General features: G+C 39.0%; 1 protein-coding gene across 7 annotated transcripts in view; it reads left to right on the top strand.

Annotated features, from left to right (window-relative positions):
• prkcaa (protein kinase C, alpha, a) overlaps nucleotides 1–19,414 on the top strand; it is a 138,955-nt gene that overhangs the window by 106,485 nt on the left and 13,056 nt on the right. For all 7 annotated transcript variants that reach the window (XM_069168131.1, XM_069168129.1, XM_069168127.1 and 4 more), the window contains 2 exons: nucleotides 9,544–9,624; nucleotides 12,397–12,504. In XM_069168131.1, the coding sequence (XP_069024232.1) occupies nucleotides 9,544–9,624; nucleotides 12,397–12,504 (189 nt within the window). The remainder of the gene's footprint in view (nucleotides 1–9,543; nucleotides 9,625–12,396; nucleotides 12,505–19,414) is intronic.

Genomic DNA, 19,414 nt, shown 5'->3' with positions numbered 1-19,414 from the left:
GTGAAATAAATTTGAGTGACTCAAAAATTTGGGTCAGGACTTAATGAAAATTGTGACTCCTGAGGCTGGACCAGTTGAGAACCACTGCTGTTCACTATATGTCATCCTTACAGAGATGCATTTGTAGGTGGTTGGCCTCTTTTGGTGCTACAATTTGAAACAATATATTTAAATTCATGGTAATAATTTTACAATGTTTTAGTGTCTCCGTTAGAAAACAAAATGTCCCCTATTGTATTGTTTTTTAATTCCATCTGACTCTTCCTCACTTCCTGCCCTCCTCCCTCTCCCTGTCTCTGCTAATCTCTGTTTTCATTCCCATGACACAAGCTGACATGAGGCTGCAGATCTCCTTGCTACATTGACCTGATGTGTCTACATGCTTTCCATGCATAAATTCCTTATTGCACACAATTTTGCACGAGAGACTGTGAAGTCAAATCTCAGAGACACAGTGCAACCAATGTGCCACGTCACAGTGTGTCCTCAATGACATGCTGTCTAGCATTAAACTAGTTCACCCCATTTTAGTAAAACTGTTTTCCACTCAGTAAATCAGTAGCGCAGTAAACAAACTGACTCTTCATTAAAGATGGGGCAAGTCTAAACCGCTTAAAGTCGTTTTTAACATATTCTGTTGTTTGCGATCTAGTTTTTTTGTTTTTTTTTAATTGAGAGTGATCCATCATAAATACATTTTTTGGTTTTCACACTAATGCTGTTTTTTATCTTACAAGGGATAAGGCCTCATCCCTTCACATACACACTAAAATATTTCAGCAGTGTTAGAGCACATCTTAAGTGAAAACAAATCTTCAGAGAGCTGAATGTGGTGTCAGTTATCAGGTTAGCCTGAAGGTCGGCATGATTCCTGCGGGAGGAAGGATTTGAACGGCAAGCTGAGGGATTTCATTCAGTAGGTTTCCCTCACCATGGAGTCTTTGACCATCGAGCTAATTAAATACAAGAAAGGAAGAGTCTTTTCCCCCTCTGCACCTTCCTGCTTTCTGAAGCTCTTGAAGAAAGCTCGGATTAAAGTTTAGCCCGTCTCACCTTCTCAAGGCAACGTGTTCCCTTTCATGATGAAGATGTGGAGCCTAAACACATCTTCTCATGTAAGTGTTCATCACTTCAACATCGTGCTGTTGCTTTGAGTTCCATCTTCATTATTATTCTTTTATTCTTTTTTTTATTCATTATTATTCTTTTTTTATGTTGATATGATAGCTGGAGTTTATACACAGTCACTGAGGGAATAAAACATTAGATTATGAAATCTGCACAGTTGTGACTTTCAGGTTTTTTTAGAGTTCCAGTAAAGCGCTGATGCATGACAGCAATTAAATTAAGTGTTAGCATTAAAACACTATAACAAGCTTTTATTAAAATATGTGGGCTGATCTTAAATATGAAATGATACCTTGTGGATTATGAATTGCATGTGAACTGTGAAGTAATGTAGGAATTTCAGATATTGGCTAAAATGGACATAACTGCTCCGAATGCAAACAAACAGTCCTGAAACAAATTATATTTTTCTTTGCTGTGTTTGAGTAGATGACTGCAAGTCTTTCAAATTCAAATTGCACTAGTAAAGTGATAGAGTGGTTTTGGGCATGTCGCTGTGCAGCAGGATACCAGTAAAAGAGCAGAGGTTGAGATCGCTGTCGGCCAAGACCCAGGACCGGGCTTCCAAGCCCACATCAACCTGGTCTCCCCTCTGAAGTATTAGTTCAGTCCTACAGTGTTGAATATTTCAAAAGTCATGAAGGTAGTTTTATAGGACTGGCTAAATGAAAAGGATATAACAGTATTATTGGCTATAACATGTAATTAAACCACCAACAAGTAAAAAGAAAGACATTTACAAAAAGTCCGCAGTGTTTTTTCATTTTTACAGAACAAAAGGAAGAAATGAGAAAAATCAAGGTGCCCTGTAATTTCACAGATTAAATAAGTAAAGTAGGAAGTCTTAATGTACGTAGGTGACATTGAACCCACCTATAAAGGAGAAGTTATGAGAAAAATATGTCAGTGTTATATATTACCTGTTGTGGGATCATAGCTATCACCAATGTCAGTAATGAGTTTCTTATACACAAGAGTAGTCTCTTTGTTAAATGGTCCGATGTGCACTTGGTTCTCTTCCAAAGCAGCTGAGAAGGTCACGTTATCTGTCGAAGGAAAATAAAACTATATACATTTTATGTTTAAATTCAGTTTTTATCTCGTCTTAGAAGAGAAAATAGAGCCACAACAAAAACTAAGCATTCCGCCCTCTCTTTTGGTACTTTTACTCATTGTTATCTTCACTTCTTCCACTGCTGGTTTGGTCAACCTCATTTTTTAACTCCTCTTGTGCAGCTTGATTTGCCTCCAGTTTAGACTCCAACTCTATCATGAAAATACATTAAGCAGGATAAGATTCCTCTGTAGTCAGCTGCGTGGCAACAGACAGGACTTTATAAATGAAAGCAAATAAACTAAGTGACAGTGTAGTGCAGAATATTCAGTCACACACTCAAAACAAAAAGCAGTTTTATATGTAAAGGTTACAGAGTAATACAATGATGTAAAGCCACATATTGATGGGTACACAGGAAAGAGAAATAAGAATAAATTTGATATGCTTGCCTCGATCAGCTGTTTTAAGTGACTGCATCTCAGCCTCTGCTTCATTCTCTTTACCTTGATTGACTGTATCGAGTGCCTGCACTTGTCTTAGTGTATCTTCAAGGCTCATCTTCAGTTTCCAAGTTTCCTGGAACTCAACCCTTTGGATGAAAAATAAATGAAATTTAGATGAGTAGAGTTCAGTCAGATAAGATGGTACTCGATAAAACTTTGTCCAGATGTTGAAATTTTTTAAATTGTGTTCATTTTGATGGGAAGTCAGGACGTATTATGCGATCTCTCTCCAAATAATTACATGGTAGTTCAGTTGAACGGGAGTAAAACAGGTATTTTCCTCCCATCACAAACAAACAGCGCGAACAAACCAGTAAAGGGTGTAATTAATCATGAAAAGTTCATGCAAAATTCATAAGAATTTCCATTGGTGGCAAAGCGAGTAACCTTGCAAACAGTCTACATATGATTATCTTATACTCCATATAGCTGTTAAAGAAAAACATCCACCTCGTGTTGATCTCTGTTTACCTTCATCATCAGTCTTCAGTGCTTCAACTTTGGCCTTCGTGTTTCCTAGCCGGTCAGCCAGCTCCTTCTGTAGACTGGAACTGGACTACAGTCTAGACTCAAACTCTGACAGTTAAAATGACGATGAGAATGAAATATCTCAACAACTAGGTCTTGATTTTTTATTTTGTATTTACTAGGGCTTGTGACCCATTTGTATTGTAATTGGACTAATACAATCATCTCTAGATGTGTTAATGTACCCTTAATTTCTATCTGCAACTGTGTCACCTGGGCTCCTTGTATCTCTGCCAGGACATCAGTTGCATTCAGTCTGGCCTCCAGTTCTGGTTATTACATTGAAAAATAAAACATGAAATCATCAGCTGTACAGATAACTCCCACAGAACCACATCTGTTTTTATGATCAAACAACGGTGGTCAAAATGACATTATTTGACCTCGATCAGCAGTCTGCAGTGCCCTCATGTCTGAGTCCACATCTCCAAACTTATTTCCAAGTTCTGTCAGCTCTTTCAGTTCAGTTCATCTCTGTAGAAATGAGCAAATGAATGTACCTAATTTTACATTCAGTCAAATATGAATCAGTGAAGCGAAATCAGATCAGCAGAGGAAATCGTTTTAATCTAGCATTAATAATTGATGTCTTTTATTGTTTCCTTCTGTAGTTTTTCTGAATGTTCTTAGTGTTCTGGCCCTCCAAATCACTGCCGTTTAGTTTGGCCTCCAGCTCTGCTCAGTGAGGATGAGAGAAAAATAAGAATTATAAAATAAACAAACAAGAAAACAAAAAAATACATGTACAAATAAAATGTAGAATAATAAAATGCAGAATTATAAATACAGGTTGCAGATTTTGTTTAAGAACGATTGGTTGTTTTATTGAAAGTAGGAAATATTTCCCTGCCTTTTTGTTGGATCAAGGGGTTAAAAAAGGCAAAACAGTATGAAAACTAGGATAGAACCTTTGATTTATTTTTCTTTCACTCTTTACCTTGATCGAGTGTCTTCAGTGCCTCCACCTCCATCGGGAGTTTAGTTCCCCATCTAAACTCTCACTGGAGTTCAGTCTGGATTTGAACTCTGACAGTTAAAATGATGAAAGTCAAGTATTATTTTCTCAATATGATATATTTTCTTATCTAGCCATATTGAAGTTGTGTTACCTTGCATTTCAGTCTGGAACTCTGTGAACTGAATTTTCTGCATCTCTGCCCGAGTATCAGTAGCTTTCATTCTGTCCTCCAAATCTTGTCATTACATGGAGGAATCAAACATGAAATATTTAATAACAAAGATGAGCCCTCTCTAATACCTTTTTAAGAAGCAAAATCCAAATATGCATTCCACATTTAATTAAAAATATTTTGCACATAAACTGATAAATGCAGGATGACTGCAATTAATTTACCTTTATCAGCAGCCGCAGTGCCTTCACTTCCATATCAGTATCCCCAAAAAGTATTTCCTAGCTCTTTCAGTCTGGCATTCAACTCTATTTGTAAAAAAAAAAAAAGGTGAATAAATACTGCATGACTTCAACCATTCTGTCTAATATGAATCATGAGATGAGGTGAGAGGGAAATTTAATTTACTGGCCCATTAATAATTGACTTGTTTGCTGTTTTACCTTTACTTTCCCTCTGAAGTTGCTCCACCCGTTTGCTTTGGCCCTCCAAATCACTGGCATTCACTCTGACCTCCAGCTTTGCTCAGTGAGGATGGAATAAAGATGATTAGAGTAATAAAATGAAGAAGAAAAAAAAAAAAAGAAAGAAAGTCAAATATATTTGCACAGGTGGTAGCCATTGTGAAAGACAAACAGCAGGGAGTTAGTTGGCTATACTTTTGAAATGTTCTGCTTCTCTGGTATCAAGTGTTCCCAGATTACCGTTCCCATTTTGTGGGTAAGTGGATGTTACCCGTGTACTGCCGCACGACTTGCTGCACCTGCTTCCTCTGCTCCTCCTCCTCCTGCATCTCAATGACTCTCAGTCTGGCCTCATGGCCTTTGGAAAAATAATGCCATTGTCAAACATACAGGTAGTGACAGATATTTCCCTAAAAGTTCGGTGATTTAACAATAGTTGTTTGTATTTATAATAGGATGTAGTAAATATGATGATGCTGTTAATTTCATTCTCTCCAGATGTACCTGTGTAGCCTTTCTTTAGTGCATCCACCTGTCCCCATAGTTCTTCCAGGCTGTCCACGACTGTCTGCACAGATGTCTGACCTGTACAGTGAATTACAAAATCAAACAAATTCAGTATGGATGTTGGCAAAAAAAAAGTGAATGATAACACTATGTATTTACGATGTGGTCCAAGAAAACAAAATAGAAGATGATGCAGAAGATGCTGCAGCCTTCATCTACACTGCGGTCACTTTCCCCACGTACCCTGCACTTTCTGAAGTCGCACCAGTTGCTCTTTGGTGTGTCGCAGCTCATTTCTTTGCTCATCCAAAACAGCTATCATCTCTCCGAGCAGAGGGAAGCTATCTGCTTCAGCGGGCAGCTCATCTTGAGTATATGTGATAGCAGTCAACCTCTGTCCCAGGACATTATCCTCAGACAGGCAGCAGCCGAGCAGGGTGAGTAAAACAGCCCTCATCTTTGTGCTCTGTTGAGCTGTGACAACTGGGGCATTTGCAAGAGGGGGTTTTAGGCATTAGGTGACCGTGTGAAAGGTTAAGCAAGGTTTGTATGTTGTTTACATGTAGCTGACCATTTGAGTTCAGGAAGCATGTCCACCAGAGTCAAGGATAGAGGCAAATAATGGGGGAAAAAATATAGTAACATGACTGCCCTTTAAATGTACTATTTGTTTTTCTTTTAATAAAAAAACAGGGAAAATAACATTCCATTATTTTAAATGGATGCTCATGTAAATGTCATAGTTATAGCGGCTTTCAAATACACAGTATACGTACATGCAAGCTTGTATACATGCTTGTCGTTTGTATGAGGGTAAACAAGTGGCTATAGTGCACGTCCAGCTGGCTCCCATCCTCCCTCGGGACAGCATAATTACAATTCAGAGCTGGAGCTGTGTTTGTCCACCTGTGTGTGTTTGTGGTCTGACTCTTATGGGAAGGGCAGAGGTCATGTGTGACGCAGTGAAGGTTGTAGTACAAGGTATATCTGCTTCCACACACCTGGGCAAATTGCTTTTTATTCATATTTCGCATGCGCGCATGCGTACGCTGGTCATCTCCTTGTGAGTTTTTCTTTTCTAATATACAGTGCACTGTCCATTCTTGTTTGTGTCCCGGGGCTGCATGTGTGCAGCGGAGGTCAGACATTACTCAGAAAAGGACTTAAAGCAGTGTATGACAGTGCTGATGTTACACACCTGAGGTTGTTTGTGTTTGTTGGTCACCTCATCGTCCTGTATGTCTGATGTGCGTGCGTGCGTGCGACTTAACACATCATCAACAACATTGTTGACTTCTTGTTTCTCATGGGACACAAACAGTGCTATGTTTGATTCATCTAACCACCTACATCATAGTTCCTTGTCATAATTACGATGACCACTCAAGACTGCAATCAATAAATCAATTAATACCAGCCAATCAATTTAAGGTGCAGAATCACCAAGCAACATGGTCCCAATGCACTTTCTAATTACAGACTACATAGACCAGAACATACGGCGAGCGGAAAAAAAAATACTAAAAGTTAAAATAATACCACATTAAAACATAGATGTTAGCATACAGAACATACAGAAGTGACTACAATTATAAAATCTAAATAAGACATTATTATATTTGTTAAGGGTTAAAGAAATGTTAAAACGATATGCAATAAACTGAAATATCGGGCGTATTAACTTGTTTTGGGTGAGGAAGGGCTGTGTACGCACAAGGTTGCGTCAACTGCCGTTATATCGCAAAATAAGCTCACTATCTTTGTGCAAGTTTCTGTAAAGTGTAAACATTTCAGTCTTTAAAGTGGTGTGAACAGAACAGGTGAAAGCATCAACCTTGGCCAATGTCAGTTGTGGAGATATTCCATATCTCCTGTATATAAATGTTAGGATTGATAACATTGTACGTAATATTAGAGCAGCTTAAGAGCAGTCTCAACACAACTTATTAGTATATATTTCCACTTTGTTGTGAGACTACACGCACACTGTTAGTCACAGATGAACTCTGTGTGACCGGACGCACTCTGGTTGAACAGATGTATCCGGTTAACCCAGTGTAGTCTGCTCGTATCTATATAGGGACCTACGTCCTGCATGCCTATATTCTGACCATCTCCATTTCTGGACTTGCCTGTGCTCTGCACTTCTCCCTGGAAGAACATATAGCTGACCTCCAGTTTCGGACCTATGTATAAACTGGCTAACATCCATGTATGGACATATAGCTGACACCCATGTACTGTATGTCCCACCCCCACTTCTATGTAACGGGAGGGTATAAAGGCTTTACGTTTCTCTCACACAGTTGAAGAAAGTCTGCAGTCCAGAAAACTGTGCATTTCTTCCCATGATTCATGTCCAATAAAGAATTCTGATAAATTGATCTTCGACTCAAACCTCATCTGTGACCAGTCTGTTCAAAGAAAATCAACAACGACACAGTGTAGCCCAAAGGAAGATTTTCTGTCAGCAGAGGAAATGTCACAGTTGAGCGAGGTTTCCATCCAAGTTTTTTTGGGCCTTTTTATGCTTCCAATGTCCTTTTTTTATTTGTTTTATTTCTTTCTGTATTTGGATATAAAACATAATACTGTTATAACATTTGCCCCCCCAAATCATGAAAATGGAAGACAGTGTTATGAGTCATTTATGATTTTTTTTTTTTTTTTACAATGTTGACTCACCCTGTAATACACATTCCTGATTAGACTTTAGATATTAGGACTTTTATTTTGGCCGTGGTAACTAAACTTAATCAGCGGACACAAAAGGTTATTAGAAAAACAGGATATTTGATTTGATTAATGCATACGTCCAAAACATTACAAGCTACTGTGGATTAATAATACTTTTTAAGAGCCTTTCAAAATGAAACAACTATTTCATTCAACAGATAAGAATGTCCATCTCAGGAAAGAGTTAATGTTGTCAGTTTTTACAGCATTGCACAACATTTTTTTTAAACTTGTAAATCTCAAGAAATGTACGAGTTTTGCCTTGAACTCATCTTGAACTCATTTTTGTTTGGAAAATGTGTGAACTGTGTTTTTTCGGCTTCAGCCACGGTCACATCATTCTTAGAGAACTGTTTTTCGAGCTCTGAGCTCGTGTCTTGTTAAATGATATACGGTGACTCTTTTCTCTAATTTGTTATCTACTCTCTTCCCACACACCAAATGCTCCCTTCCTGTCAGAAATGTGGAGCTTTCTATCTTCTTTGTTCAACCATGGCAAATATAAATGAGATTGTTGCAGGTGATTTCAAATGTAGGTGAATCAGGGATCATCCAGCTTCTACGCCCGGTCCCAGCTGTGGTCACACCCTCGCTTTATACTTTATACCTCGTCTTAATGTAATCACTGTGAGAGAAGAAACAGCCTCTTGTCCGTACGGTTTTAGTGCATGAGACAGGGTTTTCAAGGCTGCTGTCAAACTTCATGTGCATGTGTCTGCACCGTTTTAAACTACAGTGGGCTGTTCATTTACCAGTCAGCATCTCACCAAGAATATTTTTAAAAGCACGAATTGTGTACAAATTGAGATAATGCATTGAGTCACTTGACATTTTATAGCTGCCGCAATATTATGGCATGTACATTTTGTTTGTATAATTTACGCTTGTTGGAGACCTGTTCAAGGTGAAGGCTATGATATAGCAGCCATGGTATACACTTTTTATTGAATAATTTAATGTATCTTTGTGATCTTATGCTCCTGTATTTACTTTCAGTGGCGACTGAGGTAACAGAATATAGGATAAAGGGTTGAACTTGTGATGGATGAATCATGTACTGAAATATTCAGAGAATCTTTGACTAGCTGCATATTTAATGATCCATACAGGTCCAAAGGGATCATATGTACAGCACGCTGTGATCAAGAGCACTTGGATGGCAAACGTTTTTTCTTTGAGTCAGTTTGTCGTTGCTTATATTATCTACTTATTGTCAGCCAGCAGTTTTTCCTGTGTTGCCTTGAAACCCAAATATTCTAACAATATGAAGGCAGGAACAAACTTCAATACTTGAAATATTAAACTATATAACCACAGATAAGGAATAATGTAGCTCCATAGCCAGAGATACCCGCAGAAACGTACATGGGAAGGGAGGACAGAGAAGAAAATACAAAGTACAAGAAAACAGGGACAAAGTTGAATAGTTAAAATCAGTTGTATGAGTTTAACTAAGCTGAACTTGTGTTTTTCTCTTTCTTCCTCCACAGATCATTGCATATCAGCCATATGGATGCTCTGTAGACTGGTGGGCATATGGAGTTCTGCTCTATGAAATGCTGGCAGGACAGGTCAGTGGTAAACAAACAAACACAAACAAACACACTCAGACACAAAGTGATACTTCTTATGTAACTGACTGCTACAGGTTATGCTGACAACGTTACACAAACATGTTTGCTAACAGCTTGTTCACACCTACATTTTTCCACCATGGAGGAAGGTTCTGCCCAAATGTACTCAGCTGGTGCTTCGTAACGAACTTCCCACCAGCTCTAATAATGGAAGAATATTGACACATATACATGCATAACCTTTCTGCCCTCCTTTCACAGGACGTAGCTAAGTTGATTTAACCCTTCACCCTCTCCATTTTAACATTAGTTTAATTGTGTGTGTACTTGTATTACTCATTTTGTGGGGACATAAAATGTCGACAACACAAATCATTACATTTTCAGGTGAAGAGTTGGTTTAGGTTCAGGTCCGGATTAGGCAAGTATTAGTTATGGTTAGGATTTATGAGTCGATGTATTGTCTTCTGAAGAGATTTAACATTACTGTGCGGGTTTGAGCGTTTTCAGTTTTAATTGAGCATTACAATTTTACAGGGCTGTTAAAGTTGTATGCAGGTTTCAGAATGTCAGTGTTGATTTGCCAGTTATGGAGTGGTGTAGGCACTATAGATGTTTGCACTCAAAGTTGCACTTAAAGGCATCAAGAATACAGAAAACTCCCTTTGAATGCCAACCACTGTGGCTGCAACACATCCCAAGCTTGGTATTCCTGTCAGACATCATGATGCTCTCTAACCAGAGAGGTTGGTTCAAGACAATGTTTTGTGTTGCATTGGTGCAGAAATTGAGCACAGTAAAATGCTCATATTCGCGCATTCAACAACTACTCACTTTTTTGTTTTACTACTTTAAAACCTGCTTTTTCACCGTTTCTTTGTTTATTCCTGGATACAGCATGGTGTGCTGCCAGAGGACATAAATCAATATTGTAGACAATATTCTTAGCTGCTCAAGTGAACATATCAATAATCTGTTGGCTGGTACAGAGGTGTCTCTTTTGGAACTGCACACCAAGTCAATAGAAAAACGACATGCAGCTTCCTGAGAAGGATCACCAAGCTGTACATGTGTTGCATCTATAGTTACTAACTGCCCAAGTCTTTTTCTTTCCCAGTTTCCATAGTTTTTACTGCTTTCATTTATGCTCAAACTAAGCAAAATCTTATATATTTTTTTAGGCATTGAACAGCCACCTAATTCTTTTTCTTTTTGTTACCACTGACTTGTTGGGGAAGCTTGATTTTCTGTTTGGGAGGACAAAGCAGTAGAAGCACTGCTGCTTCTGTCTTTGTTGTGGTCACCTGCTCTCTGGGAACATCAGGTGTCTTGACTAATTCCATCTATGTGAAGGGCTCATTGCATGGGTGGAATATGACCTCAAGTAAAAATGTCAAATGCAAGCATACTTGAAAACGATCCAGGGCACGCAGTATGGTTTGTGTGGATTAATACACCTGTATTTGCCGTGTTGAAGACTAATGTAGGTCACAATGCATTGGCTATTTAAAATACATAATAAATGAATTTTAAAATGAACACAAACCTCAAAGTGTGCCTTGGATGACACTTGAAGGAGACTTTTCTATATTTTTGATTAAGGCCATATTCCACCTATGCAATGAGATTCTTACAAGATAGAATAAACTTAATTTTCTGTTTATATACAGTATATTGTTCAAGAGAATTATTTAAACATGTCATTTCTCATCCCATTGAAGGGTTGGCAGGTGTTAATAAAACATTTAGACTCAGTATGAAATGGCTTAAGACATTTATGACTTATTAAGATATTTTTGCAGTGAACCCTCTTTACACATACAAAAGTTCATGCAAATCCCAGCTCTCTCTCCTTCAAAGCAAAACTGGAGGTTGGGTATGGTTTTCATTCACAAATAAACTCAGAGAGCAAGTCAGTTGTTAAACAATTAACAAAGGTTTTACCTATTCAGACGTTCCCTCCTTCTGTTACTCCCTGCCTTGTGTGAAATCAGGCAAAGAGGGAATGAAGCAGGCATGCAGGCAGGCTACCACTAGTCGAAGGGGCCAGTGGAGTGGAAATGACGAATAATTCATTTTATGGACTGTCAAAACACCCACATTATGGTTACTGATGATAACGACCCAGCTAGGAGGCACAAAAAGCTGGGTCATCCACACTTCATTTGCCCAGCAAGGTCTTCCTGTGATAGTCCTTTCCACTGTCGTTTTAACTCCTGTTTCATGTTGTTCTCAGTTTGTGTTTCTGGCTTCTTTTCGGCTGATTTCGTCAAACTTGATTCCTGTTTTTTCTGCTCTCTTTATCTTTGTTCATAAGTGTAAATAGTTTATAAAGCTTATTTCTTCAGCCTAAGAAAATGATCATTGTTTGGGTTAGAACAGGTAGTTTTACCTTATCGATGTTACATATATCATGTAAGTTACTCAAAGTACGTTACATAAATTAAATATGTTACATTATGTACACAACTTAAAAGAACTCTGCATTTCACTCTTTGTTCTTCATCACTTGAACTCCTTCTTTGAGCCTGGTTATATATGAGAACTTTTTACGCCTATATGAGGCAAAATGGAACTCAGTATCCTCTAGTGGACTAATGGGTGTATTACACGCTTTGCTGCAAATGTACCGCTGCTTGGATCCTGTGGGTGCAAAGTGGTGATACTGTACTTTTTGCAGTAAAAAGAACAGCAACGACGTATTTTATTTGCTATGTGATAATTGATGAAACATCAACACGCTAAATATTGTGTACTTTCACCCAACAGCCTCCATTTGATGGTGAGGATGAAGATGAGTTGTTCCAGTCCATCATGGAGCACAATGTGTCCTACCCCAAGTCCCTGTCCAAAGAAGCTGTCTCCATCTGCAAAGGGGTGAGTGGTTGTTCTCTTTTGTCAATGAAAACCATAAATAAACCAAAAGCCATGAATATAAAGACAGGTTTTCATAAATAGTTAATATTACACCTGCTCTTAATGTGGGCAGTTTCATATTTTTTGTTTTATTTATTTTACTTTTGTTCTTTAAACAAATACAAAGAAATTCACTTAATCCATCCAACATGAAACCTTTAGTCTACTGTCCTGTTTAACTGTAACTCTTTCCTCTCTGAAGCTTTTCCCACCTGGGTTGAAAATCCTGTAAATCAGCATTTAAGCTCTGTATCTTTCACACCCTTCACTGAAACCAAAATAATTCAACCTTATGTTAGAGGGCTGCAAGCTCTTCAAGCTGGTTCAAACTTTAGGGAGAAAAGAACTGACAGGCTGCATCACAGACCATCGTAAACCTTTCCTTAACTTTCCGGTCTTAGACGTAACACTTGAGAAGTTGAGCTCAATTTGCAGGAAGAATGAAGTGTGGTCTTCTTTAAATACTGTCTGGGAACTCATCTTGAAGTCCCCTTTCCTCTTCCCCCTCAGTCCCTTTGTTTTTGACTCATACATTATTTAATCTCTGGAGGGAAACCTATTAGGCCACCCAATACACTCCTCACAAGTATGACTGTCATAGCAGCTGCTTTAAAGGTTTACAATCAATGAATTGGAGCCAATTTTTTTCAAAGCTTATAGCTCCATATGTTGAAAACATTTCAGCTGCTTTAGGCTGAGGACACACTGCCTGAACCGCTGCGGCTCGCTCGCATGTTTGTGTCCACTCTGGCAGCGTGTCTGCTGTGGCACTAACCTATCTTTCTACATTGAGTTTCTCTTTGATCATAGCCATCTGAAATCAAATGAAATGTTTTAGGTCCAACAAGTCAAGAGCTGTAACCAAAACCTGGCTCGTGATTTTTGGTTTCCCTTGTTCAGAGCAAGACACAGGCACATACTGTATAGATAAGAGATACAGTGAGAGAGCGCACTGGAAAAATGCTGCCCTTCTGTTAAATTATTGCTATGATATAATTAAAGCCTACACTTTGTTTTTGCTATGATTATACAGCTATGTGATCACAGATCTTTTGCCTGTCTGGTATTTGTTGGTAACGCTTGCGTCACGCATGAAAAATAGGTGTCTCATATATTGTCTAAATCAGGGGTCTTCAATGTTTTTCAGGCCAAGGACCCCCAAACTGATAGAGAGATGGAGCAGGGACCCCCCTACTATATATATTGTATAAAATTGTGTTTTATATTAAACTGGAGGAGTGCAGGAGGCTTGGAGGGACAGATCCAGGCTAGTCTCACGCTGTGAGTGAACCGGTGCCCAGCTTGAGAGAACTCCTGTGTCGCTGAATGTGTGCATTTCTGACTGAAAGATAACATCTTCTGCCTCCATTTATCCATTCGCTATAATATGTTGGATTCATGTGTATTTAACGACATTTAAATTTGTGGGGGGAAAAATGAAAAATTGTCTAATCAACCAAAAATTGCACAGTACCTCCGCGGACCCCCTAGGGGTCGCGGACCCCCTGTTGAAGACCTCTGATCTAGATGATGCGCCGCTGAATCGATACATGACACGCGTGTCTCACAGGCTGTGTGGCTGCTCTAACCTGTTGACGTGGGCACCAAAATACAGATCAAGACATTCCGCACGTCACACAGCCAGTGTGTCCCAGGCCTTATAATTACAAATATTTAATTCAATAGAAGTAGGAAACTTTGGAACTTAAAAGCTGTATGTAAAGTAAATATTATCTTCGTATGTTCTTTGGGTAAAAGCAAATGTGTAATTTATTCTATCAAATGACCCCCAGAGCACATGACAGAAGATAGTCAATATACTGTATCCACAGCACTCACACTAGAGTTAAATTGTTATTCCAAACAGAAGAAAACTGCACTTTAGAAACATATGTCAATATTTTCCCATATGTATGACTATAGGAAAAAAAGGTGACGGTCAAAAGGAAGTCCTTCTCAAGCAAATTCATCTGTCATGTAAATTATTCACTGGTCCTTTTTGCCTCATAAATTTTGAAAAAGAGTGACTATGTTTTCCATTTACAAACAATCCTAATTTTCATGCAGGAAAGGCTCTCATACTGCAACACTAAAAGGTATATATTGTTCTCTACAGTTCTCTTATTAGTTAAACCAGCCATGAATACTAACGTTTCATCTTAATTCAAACCACTTTCCCTACAAAGGTTTTCCACATATATGGTTCTCCCAGAATTTATATAATCCTGAGACAGTTTTGGATAAAGATTTATTTTTTTTACACCTGCTACTTCTCATCTCTCCATCTGTAGTCTGATTTTTGCGCAGTTTATGTTCATATCTCAAAATAATGTCACTGGCAAACATTTCTGTAGACTTGGTGACAGTAGTTGCCTTATTTAAATGGCCAAATTTAAGATGCAAATGTTTGGAATTCGTTATGGTAGTCCGGTATTGGCCTTGTTGGTGATTTTCTTTTTTATTACATTAAACTGATCTTGTGTAATGTGCTAATCGTGACTAGTAACGGACCATTGGTATATGGCTACCGGATTTCCACAGAAAATCAAATACTGCCATTTTGTCGAAGCCCTTGTCGTCACAGAGATACGCACAAGGTGCCCTCTGGCGTCAGCACCATGACCAGGTCAAAGAAGGAGGTCATGTAACGCAGTAGAAACACTGATAAAGTCTGAGTAGGGAGGAGGTTTGAACAAACACAGGACTTTCACACGGGAAACTGGGGTTCAAGTTTGTGACGAAGCAAAAGTCGACATGGATTTATTTTAAGTAACGGAATGTAAATGCTGAAAACGTAAGAAGGAAGTTGGCACATTTCTCCTTGCCCGCTGTGACTGTCCCATGGTTCTGCCTTTCTGGAGGGTGGTGCTGGAAAACATGGAAGGATGGCTCTAACTGGCTTTACCAGAATCCACCCAAATGTGTTCACTAGGGGATAAATCTCTTGTCCCCCCCCCCCCCCCCCCCAGGCATTACTGGAACAGAACTTGGACTGACTGTAACATGTTTTATTGTAGCAGCCAGGCGTTTTCTGCAAAACTGAAAGAGCCCACATGAGCCAGAGTTTTTCAGACAGAATGGCTCATGACAGAGACTGCTTCCTTTGAAAATATGATTGCAAGGGTTAACAATGGCCAAAGCAAAACTAGCCAAATATCTGGATTACATTAAAAGTGCAGAATCTTAGAGAGGGTATAAGTATTGGGCTGTCAGAAGCATGTGATAGGACCGCCTTGAAAGTTGGGTGTTATCTATTGTTGTTTGTTTTTTCTTTTAAAAAACAAACAACAGTATTATCAGTATTTGTGAACAAAATTAATATGTTAAAATTAGTGTAAGTCAAGCAGGCAAATCCTCTGTGTCTCATTTTATGTTAATAATAGAATGCTTTAAAGGAAATGAAAGAGCTTTGTGTCAAAAACAAGGCTGATCATGTGTAGGATTTGCCCACACACTTATTTGCTCTTTAATTTATGCTTATATGACATTCATTTGGCACTTTGTATGTTCTCCTCAGAAGGCAGAAAGAAATATTGGCATGTCAATACTGTTCATCCTGATGTTAAGTGGAGCTGATGTAGATACGGATTACTTCTGACAGCTGTTCATGGAGTCATAATCACTGATGTCATAAGTTTCAACTCAGGACTGTCTGGTCAGAAAGAGATGTGAAAAACACTGTGCACATTTCTCAAGAGCAACAGAAACCTCACATTCAGATCCTGGCAACAGTGCTTTTTTTTCTTCATCCATTGGAAACAAGACTGTTGGTAACCAAGGACATAACATATACACATATTGTACATAAACTTGTATGTGCATGTATCTAAACCAGATTTACAAAAAACTGAAAAAGCACACAGTTGTGTACTTTTCTGTTTACCAAAGAATTTAGCAGTGAAAGTGGCAGTTTTATTTCTGTCCAGAGGCTGTGCAACGTCAATGTACTGTGCGCTAATGCGCTTTGTCTCCCTGTCCCTTCCCCAACTCAAGTTGCTGCTCCTTTCTTCTTTATTTTTCTTTGCTATGTCTGTCTGTCTGTCTGTGTGTGTGTCTGTCTGTGTGTGTGTCTGTCTGTGTGTGTGTGTGTCTGTCTGTCTGTCTGTGTGTGTGTGTGTGTGTGTGTGTGTGTGTGTGTGTGTGTGTGTGTGTGGCCTAACTCGCTGTTCCAACCCGTGTTTGCCGTGGCTGCGGCCTTTCTCTTAATGGGTACATAGCGCTCGCCAGCAGTCTGACCCACACAAAAAAAAAAAAAGCTATAGAGAGGAGGAAAAAAAAAAAAAAGAGAAAAGAGTCGTTATCAGAGACAAAGATGGTGTAGTAAGAGGAGATGAATAAGAGTAAAACGTGTAGGGAGCAGAAGAGGTGACGCTGGATAGACGAACACATGGACAGAAAGCTGATACTAGAAAAAAATGATAGCAGAGGACAAGAGCTACCATGAAAAGGACAAATACGTTTTGGTGTGTATCAGTTGTTTGTATATCTGTTGCAGTTCCACTTCTTTCTGAAGCTATAAACATGAACCGTGTTAAGGGCTAAGTCTGTTTTTACATATTGATATAAACCTTCTGTTCTGCTCTCAGCAGGAACAGCAGGGTGGCCTCAAAGATACGTAGACTTTCAGAACACGTGCGATTAAACCGTCAGCAGACAGGTCAGGATAGAAGTTTGACTGTCAGCAGTTGACAAGCAGAATGATCCAATGTTTTCTATAACTTTCTGCACTAGATTTTTCTGCCGATTATACTTCACACCTATGCAAAAAAATTGTAAGTCTTCCAGTTTCAAAGCAAGTGTAAGTGCTTGACGCTGGCAGGGCAGCAGTCAGTCAGTTTCAAGGACATTTTAAGGTGTGATGTGTGTCATGATAATGGTGACAGCTCTGTGTTTGCAGCAAGGAGCTTTCTCGCTGTCACTGACAGTCCTGTGAACAGACTGAAAGCTGAAAATGAATTTTCCTTCCTCGTCAATAGCTGCTAATTCAGATGTAGCAGAGCCTACAGCCTGTATGTCGACGCAGCAAAGAAACCAGCTTGCAAAAATTTGGCAAATTGAAGTTTGATACTGACAAAGGTTAGCCTTTTTAGCATTAATTATGTTTTATTTCTTCAATTACATTTGTCTTCAATAGGTTGAACAACAAATAAATCTGGGACTTTTTTGACACGATTTCCAACCAAAGCCAGGAAACTGCATCATATGAAGGTGGATCAAAAAGTGAATTACACATTCTTTTGTGAACAGTGGTCCAGTTGGGCTTTTGGATTTTTCTTTGGACATGACCAGAGGGCGCACATACATTTTTTTTTGGTGAAACTCTGAACATCAAAGCAAAGAAGACCCTTAAAATGCGTCAGAAAGCAATGCGCAAGATGTTTTGAGGGAAATTTGCGTTTCCAAGGGCGGACCGTCACTGTCCAAAACACAGGTGCGCAACCAGTTCATCTTCCTTTGACATTGGCGGGGTTGTCCACCATGAATTTAGATGTTCTGAGCAAGCGGCAACCAACAGTTAGATCATCCATTCGTTTGTGAACGGCCGTTATGAAGCCTTCAGTTTGGCCTTTGGCCATCGCTATCTTGCTAGTTTGGAGCGTTTTGGGGACAGAAGTTGCCATATTTGGACAAGCTAGGGAGGAGCGAACGGTGGATCTGACTCGATCTGATTGGAAATCCGACGATACAACGTCCCGACCCGCAATAGTGGAAGCCTGACTGCACCACAGGCCTGTCAATCAAACAGACACGCCCCAAAAACAAAGCTTTTAGAGGCCTACTTTCTAATTTATGGTGGGATTATTTTCAGATTGACCGTCAGAAGACTAATAAGAAGGAGTGACTTTTGCTAACAACTCCAAAATGACTGGTGGAAAAAATGTATTGACTTAATATTTGATGAGACAAGTTGAATGGGAGTCCATGATGCCAGATGTTGAGATTATTGAGAAACTGTGTTTTTCTTTCTTTGGTCAAAGACTTTGGTAAGATACTTTCATATCAGGTATATAGAAGCACAAAACACTAAAGGCATTATTGCTAAACATGTCATACACTCTTGGAAAACTGTCAAGGTGACTGAGCTTCACGTGAAGGCGTGCATCGCCGATTAGGGACTTAACTGGAGGTAGTGCTATCTCTCATGCTCTCTCGCCTTGGGTGTAACACTTGGAGAGCACACATTGCACAAAATACCAGAGCCAGGAAGCCAACCAGCATTTGAACCAGCTCAGTCAAACAGTACATGATATGTCATTTTGTCCTTGGACTGTCAATACTGAAATCCAACTGGCTCTCCATCCATCTCCAAAGAAGCACTTTCTCTTCTTTAGCAATTCAGTAATGACAAATCACTGCACCGAGGTAGGAGAGTTAATGCAAAACATTTATGTAAAACTGGAAACATTTGTTATACATACTGAAATGAACAAGCGGACAGTCAGCGATAATGTTGCATTATGAGTAGGCATTGCTTTAATGCATTCAAAATTTTTGGACAGGCCTGCTTCTTTCGTCTTCCGAGCTACTATGTGTTCAGTTTATGCATTTAAAAAGAGTATAGGTTCTCCAACTGAAAGCTCAACAAAGATGCCTTAAACTTTTGACACATTATTTCAACATTTAACTCATACCGATTTCCTCCTGCAGAATTTAACGAGGACAGATTTATGTTGATAGCTGCGTTTCCTGTGGTTACTTGAATCTTGTTTTGCTTTTTAACAAAGTGCAAACTGTCCTCGTGTTGTTTGTGGTGCAATTGGATGTGGCAGCAGTTCTCTCAAGGCACAATAAGCAGAGGGAAAGAAAAAAACAACAACAACAATTATATCACTCTTTTTTAGACCCATCTGTTTTGCTGTCATTTGCTGAC

The sequence above is a fragment of the Embiotoca jacksoni genome, unplaced genomic scaffold (genome assembly GCF_022577435.1).
Source record: "Embiotoca jacksoni isolate LCO1_2020_lvr unplaced genomic scaffold, fEmbJac1.0.p SCAF_4, whole genome shotgun sequence".
Lineage (NCBI taxonomy): Eukaryota > Metazoa > Chordata > Actinopteri > Embiotocidae > Embiotoca > Embiotoca jacksoni.
This window is presented reverse-complemented; position numbering and strand designations above follow the sequence as displayed.